Raw genomic sequence first — 7500 nt, forward strand, 5'->3', positions numbered from 1 at the left:
GAGTATGACCCCAGGACTGTAGAACTAAATGTATCTCTACTGTCTAATCAGGCTGTAGAGTATGACCCCAGGACTGTAGAACTAAATGTATCTCTACTGTCTAATCAGGCTGTAGAGTATGACCCCAGGCCTGTAGAACTAAATGTATCTCTACTGTCTAATCAGGCTGTAGAGTATGACTCCCCAGGACTGTGGAACTACATGATTCTCTACTCGCCCTACAACCCCAGCCCCTCTTCTTAAAACTCTAGTCTCTCTCCCTAAAACCCAGCCGCTCTCCCTAAAACTCTAGTCCCTCTCCCTAAAACCCAGCCCCTCTCCCTAAAACTCTAGTCTCTCTCCCTAAAACCCCAGCCCTTCTCCCTAAAACTCTAGTCCCTCTCCCTAAAACTCTAGTCCCTCTCCCTAAAACTCTAGTCCCTCTCCCTAAAACCCCAGCCCCTCTCCCTAAAACTCTAGTCCCTCTCCCTAAAACTTTAGTCCTTCTCCCTAAAACTCTAGTCCCTCTCCCTAAAACTCTAGTCCCTCTCCCTAAAACTTTAGTCCTTCTCCCTAAAACTCTAGTCCCTCTCCCTAAAACTCTAGTCCCTCTCCCTAAAACTCTAGTCCCTCTCTCTAAAACTCTAGTCCCTCTCCCTAAAACTCTAGTCCCTCTCCCTAAAACTCTAGTCCCTCTCCCTAAAACTCTAGTCCCTCTCCCTAAAACTCTAGTCCCTCTCCCTAAAACCCCAGCCCCTCTCCCTAAAACTCTAGTCCCTCTCCCTAAAACTTTAGTCCTTCTCCCTAAAACTCTAGTCCCTCTCCCTAAAACTCTAGTCCCTCTCCCTAAAACTCTAGTCCCTCTCCATAAAACTCTAGTCCCTCTCCCTAAAACTCTAGTCCCTCTCTCTAAAACTCTAGTCCCTCTCCCTAAAACTCTAGTCCCTCTCCCTAAAACTCTAGTCCCTCTTCCTAAAACTCTAGTCCCTCTCCCTAAAACTCTAGTCCCTCTCCCTAAAACCCCAGCCCCTCTCCCTAAAACTCTAGTCCCTCTCCCTAAAACTTTAGTCCTTCTCCCTAAAACTCTAGTCCCTCTCCCTAAAACTCTAGTCCCTCTCCCTAAAACTCTAGTCCCTCTCCCTAAAACTCTAGTCCCTCTCCCTAAAACTCTAGTCCCTCTCCCTAAAACTCTAGTCTCTCTCCCTAAAACCCAGCCCCTCTCCCTAAAACTCTAGTCCCTCTCCCTAAAACCCCAGCCCCTCTCCCTAAAACTCTAGTCCCTCTCCCTAAAACTCTAGTCCCTCTCCCTAAAACCCCAGCCCCTCTCCCTAAAACTCTAGTCCCTCTCCCTAAAACTTTAGTCCTTCTCCCTAAAACTCTAGTCCCTCTCCCTAAAACTCTAGTCCCTCTCTCTAAAACTCTAGTCCCTCTCCCTAAAACCCCAGCCCCTCTCCCTAAAACTCTAGTCCCTCTCCCTAAAACTCTAGTCCCTCTCCCTAAAACTCTAGTCCCTCTCCCTAAAACCCAGCCCCTCTCCCTAAAACTCTAGTCCCTCTACCTAAAACTCTAGTCCCTCTCCCTAAAACTCTAGTCCCTCTCCCTAAAACTACAGTCCCTCTCCCTAAAACTCTAGTCCCTCTCCCTAAAACTCTAGTCCCTCTCCCTAAAACTCTAGTCCCTCTCACTAAAGCATGATTCAGCCTGATGGAGGTCAGGGTGGGAAACAAACACAGAAATTCACAAATCTCATTGGTTAAATTGGTTTGCAGATTTATGGGAGGTGATTGATTCCTCCTGGTTATTCTCCAGCCAATCACACACCCGTTGTGTGCGTGCGTGCGTGCGTGCGTGTGTGCGCGTGCGTGCGTGCGTGCGTGTGTGTGTCTGTGTGTGTGTGTGGGAAACTGTGATAAATCTGGTTCTGTGGTGTTATAGTCTCTCGTACCAGCCCACCTATGACAGAGCAGAGCACTGCATGATAGAGACAGTGACACAAACATCGGACCAGTGTGTGTATCCACTAAACTTGTACCTACCGTACCACTTAAAACTTAGCTCATCGGCCTAACACATATAAATTCTGTATTGTCTTTGTTCCTTCATATAAAGTGTGTATTGTCTCTGTTCCTTCATATAAAGTGTGTATTGTCTCTGTTCCTTCATATAAAGTGTGTATTGTCTCTGTTCCTTCATATAAAGTGTGTATTGTCTTTGTTCCTTCATATAAAGTGTGTATTGTCTCTGTTCCTTCATATAAAGTGTGTATTGTTTTTGTTCCTTCATATACAGTGTGTATTGTCTTTGTTGCCTGATATAAAGTGTGTATTGTCTTTGTTGCCTGATATAAAGTGTGTATTGTCTTTGTTGCCTGATATAAAGTGTGTATTGTCTTTGTTGCCTGATATAAAGTGTGTATTGTCTTTGTTGCCTGATATAAAGTGTGTATTGTCTTTGTTCCGTCTTATTAGCTGTATGGTGTCGTGTCATAAAGCTGTTTCTGTGTGTCACTCTTGCTGTTTCTGTTTCCTCCCAGGATGCTTTACTGCGGCTGGCAGCAGTTGTTGACGTGCGCTCACTCCGAGATGCTCTCAAAGAGACTGTACAGGGGCTACTGCCCAGCGTGGTACGTACACACAGGGCTGCTGGGTAGTGTAGTTTTGGGAGGGGTCAAGCAGCCATTCCTCAAAACTGCACCAGGATGTTGTCATTTATATATAGGTGTTAGTGCCAGGGGCGGAGCTAGGTTCAGAGGAGGCGGGTCTTTCTCCAGGGGCCCTTCTGACCAAAAATGTAACACAATGAACAGCTGATATGGCCTGTCAATAATACACATTAGTCATCTTCTCTATGGATGTTAACCGTTAGTTGGTTAGCCGACGAATTTTGTGAAATGAAATTGCTAAGTGTGTTATTTTGTTTGTTGGTCATGTAGGCCTATTTTACGCTGTTTGTCACACACACACACACACACACAACACAGAGCCGAGTTTGAGCTGAATATCCATCAAGCTCTCACAATCTCACGTCAGAATTAGACTATCACCTAGATTTACACCTCTGTAACATGAAACCCCTCGTATTAGTTGCGCTTTTTTCCCACTAATTGCATTTTGGAAAATGTTTCAAAATGTTGTTTTTCATTGGCTGCTTCATTGCAGTTAGCTATTTGCAAGTTCAGTAATGGCCCCCTCTTGTCTCACAATTGGCTGTGAGACAATTGTAAAAATGAATGATGAACATTAAAAAGGTTTGGCTTAACAATCTGCTTTCATTTATTTTAGAATCATTTTCTTGAAAAAAATATTTGTTTTTGTTTTGGTACTGAATTAATTACGCTGTTAGTAAGATACCAAAAGTAGTTCTAAACTAATGAACTGACAAAATAAACAAATAAATGAATAATCAATTGGAAAACCTGGTCCTTCCCAGTAGCAGCAGTGCAGGCCCCGGTACCAGTCCAGGGGGGCCCTCATCCAGGGGGCCCCTCAAGGGGATATTGCAACAGACACAGCTGTACTGCTCATTACTTTATAGAATAAGCAACACCAGCACAGTCCAATTTCAGTATTTAATTAAATCATATTATATATCATATTATAAACACATTTTGCCATGTTTTATAGTATTACATGTTTTTTCTTAGTTTTTTTGGTAAGCTACAGTGCATTCTGAAAGTATTCAGACCCCTTGACTTTTTCCACATTTTGTTACGTTACAGCCGTATTCTAAAATTGAAAGAATTTTAGGTTTTTAGATATAAATATCACATTTACATAAGTATTCAGACCCTTTACTCAGTACTTTGTTGAAGCACCTTTGGCAGCAATTACAGCCTCGAGTCTCGATCCTGACTAGTCTCCCAGTCCCTGCCGCTGAAAAACATCCCCACAGCATGATGCTACCACCACCATGCTTCACCGTAGGGATGATGTCAGGTTTCCTCCAGACGTGACGCTTGGCATTCAGGCCAAAGAGTTCAATCTTGGTTTCATCGGACTAAGGTCTCATGCTCTGAGTCCTTTAGGTGCCTTTTGGCAAACTCTAAGCAGGCTGTCGTGTGCCTTTTGCTGAGGAGTGGCTTCCGTCTGGCCCTTCTACCATAAAGGCCTGATTGGTGGAGTGCTGCAGAGATGGTTGTCCTTCTGGAAGGTTCTCCCATCTCCACAGAGGAACTCTGGAGCTCTGTCAGAGTGACCATCGGTTCTTGGTCACCTCACTGACCAAGGCCCTTCTCCCACGATTCCTCGATTTGGCCGGGCGGCCAGCTCTAGGAAGAGTTTTGGTGGTTCCAAACTTCTTCCATTTAAGAATTATGGAGGACACTGTGTTCTTGGGGACATTCAATGCTGCAGACATGTTTTTGTACCCTTCCCCCAGATCTGTGCCTCGACACAATCCTGTCTCGGAGCTCTACGGAAAATTCCTTCGACTTCATGTCTTGGTTTTTGCTCTGACATGCACTGTCAACTGTGGGACTTTATATAGACTGGTGTGTGCCTTTCCAAATCATGTCCAATCAATTGAATTTACCACAGGTGGACTCCAATCAAGTTGTAGAAACATCTCAAGGATGATCAATGGAAACAGGATCCAGCTCAGCCCAATTTCGAACATCATAGCAAAGGGTCTGAATACTTATGTAAATAAGGTATTTCTGTTTTTATTTTTAATACATTTGCTAAAATTTCTAAAAACCTGTTTTCACTTTGTCATTATGGGGTATTGTGTGTAGATTGATGAGGAAGACATTTAATTTAATCCATTTTAGAATAAGGCTGTAACCAAATGTGGAAGAAGTGAAGGGGTCTGAATCCTTTCTGAACGCACTGTATACAATTGAATCGGCATGACCATTGGGGGGATCGCGCCCATGACCCCCCCCCCACGCTAGCTCTACTCCTGATGTGTGTGTTATCTTACAGGAGTGTGTGTGTGTGTACGTGCTGGAGGGAGACTCCAGGCTGCAGTGTGATGGCCCAAGCCATGAGTTGCCAAAGGAGGGGAAGATCAGGTATGAAACCCTCTGTGTGAGTCCATGTTGTATGAAACCCTCTGTGTGAGTCCATGTTGTATGAAACCCTCTGTGTGAGTCCATGTTGTATGAAACCCTCTGTGTGAGTCCATGTTGTATGAAACCCTCTGTGTGACTCCATGTTGTATGAAACCCTCTGTGTGAGTCCATGTTGTATGAAACCCTCTGTGTGAGTCCATGTTGTATGAAACCCTCTGTGTGAGTCCATGTTGTATGAAACCCTCTGTGTGAGTCCATGTTGTATGAAACCCTCTGTGTGAGTCCATGTTGTATGAAACCCTCTGTGTGAGTCCATGTTGTATGAAACCCTCTGTGTGAGTCCATGTTGTATGAAACCCTCTGTGTGTGACTCCATGTTGTATGAAACCCTCTGTGTGAGTCCATGTTGTATGAAACCCTCTGTGTGAGTCCATGTTGTATGAAACCCTCTGTGTGAGTCCATGTTGTATGAAACCCTCTGTGTGTGACTCCATGTTGTATGAAACCCTCTGTGTGACTCCATGTTGTATGAAACCCTCTGTGTGAGTCCATGTTGTATGAAACCCTCTGTGTGACTCCATGTTGTATGAAACCCTCTGTGTGAGTCCATGTTGTATGAAACCCTCTGTGTGACTCCATGTTGTATGAAACCCCCTGTGTGAGTCCATGTTGTATGAAACCCTCTGTGTGACTCCATGTTGTATGAAACCCTCTGTGTGAGTCCATGTTGTATGAAACCCTCTGTGTGAGTCCATGTTGTATGAAACCCTCTGTGTGTGACTCCATGTTGTATGAAACCCTCTGTGTGAGTCCATGTTGTATGAAACCCTCTGTGTGAGTCCATGTTGTATGAAACCCTCTGTGTGAGTCCATGTTGTATGAAACCCTCTGTGTGACTCCATGTTGTATGAAACCCTCTGTGTGACTCCATGTTGTATGAAACCCTCTGTGTGAGTCCATGTTGTATGAAACCCTCTGTGTGAGTCCATGTTGTATGAAACCCTCTGTGTGTGAGTCCATGTTGTATGAAACCCTCTGTGTGAGTCCATGTTGTATGAAACCCTCTGTGTGACTCCATGTTGTATGAAACCCTCTGTGTGAGTCCATGTTGTATGAAACCCTCTGTGTGAGTCCATGTTGTATGAAACCCTCTGTGTGACTCCATGTTGTATGAAACCCTCTGTGTGTGAGTCCATGTTGTATGAAACCCTCTGTGTGTGAGTCCATGTGGTATGAAACCCTCTGTGTGTGAGTCCATGTGTAACAGATGTCTTTGTGGTAAATATCAGATTAGACAGAATATTATCTACACTTCCTTTGTTCAAAGGACTGATAAAAGACTGGAGAGAAGATCAGCAGGTATGGATAGATGGAGGGAGGGAGGAATGGAGGGATTGGGGGATGGAGAGAGTCTGGTGTCTTTCTGTCAGTCCAGTCTGTGACAGGTGTATCACCATTCATGGAGATTTCACAGAGAATACTTTCTGAAATATACCACCTCTCTCTCTCTCTCTCTCTCTCTCTCTGTCTCTCTCTCTCTCTCTCTCTCTCTCTCTCTCTCTCTCAATTCAATTTCAATTGCAATTGCAATTGCAATTAAATTTAAGGGGCTTTGCCAAAGCAAGTGAAGTAGAAAATAAACAAAAGTGAAATAAACAATAAAAATTAACAGTAAACATTACACTCACAAAAGTGCCAAAATAATGAAGACATTTCAAATGTCATATTATGTCTATATACAGTGTTATAACGATGTGCAAATAGTTAAAGTACAAAAGGGAAAATAAATAAGCATAAATATGTGTTATATTTACAATGGTGTTTGTTCTTCACTGGTTGTCCTTTTCTTGTGGCAACAGGTCACACATCTTGCTGCTGTGATGGAACACTGGTATTTCACCCAGTAGATATGGGAGTTTATCAAAATTGGATTTGTTATCAAATTCTTTGTGGGTCTGTGTAATCTGAAGGAAATATGTGTCTCTAATATGGTCATACATTGGGCAGGAGGTTAGGAAGTGCAGCTCAGTTTCCACCTCATTTTGTGGGCAGTGTGCACATAGCCTGTCTTCTCTTGAGAGCCAGGTCTGCCTAAGGTGGCCTTTCTCAATAGCAAGGCTATGCTCACTGCTCACTATGCTCAAAGCTTTCCTTAAGTTTGGGTCAGTCACAGTGGTCAGGTATTCTGCCACTGTGTATTCTCTGTTTAGGGCCAAATAGCATTCTAGTTTGCTCAGTTTTTTTGTTAATTCTTTCCAGGGTGTCAAGTAATTATCTTTTTGTTTTCTCATGATTTGATTGGGTCTAATTGTGTTGCTATCCTGGGACTCTGTGGGGTCTGTTTGTGTTTGTGAACTGGACCAGCTTGCTTAGGGGACTCTTCTCCAGGTTCATCTCTCTGTAGGTGATGGCTTTGTTATGGAAGGTTTGGGAATCACTTCCTTTTAGGTGGCCGGCTCTTTTCTGGATTTGGATAATTAGCGGGTATCGGCCTAATTCTGCTCTGCATC

At 43.7% G+C, this 7500-nt stretch overlaps 1 protein-coding gene across 3 annotated transcripts in view; it reads left to right on the top strand.

Annotated features, from left to right (window-relative positions):
- LOC106593519 (cGMP-dependent 3',5'-cyclic phosphodiesterase) overlaps nt 1-7500 on the top strand; it is a 262404-nt gene that overhangs the window by 203371 nt on the left and 51533 nt on the right. For all 3 annotated transcript variants that reach the window (XM_045724806.1, XM_045724808.1, XM_045724807.1), the window contains exons 3-4: nt 2513-2602; nt 4902-4990. In XM_045724806.1, the coding sequence (XP_045580762.1) occupies nt 2513-2602; nt 4902-4990 (179 nt within the window). The remainder of the gene's footprint in view (nt 1-2512; nt 2603-4901; nt 4991-7500) is intronic.

The sequence above is a fragment of the Salmo salar genome, chromosome ssa09, assembly GCF_905237065.1.
Source record: "Salmo salar chromosome ssa09, Ssal_v3.1, whole genome shotgun sequence".
NCBI classification, from domain to species: Eukaryota; Metazoa; Chordata; class Actinopteri; order Salmoniformes; family Salmonidae; genus Salmo; species Salmo salar.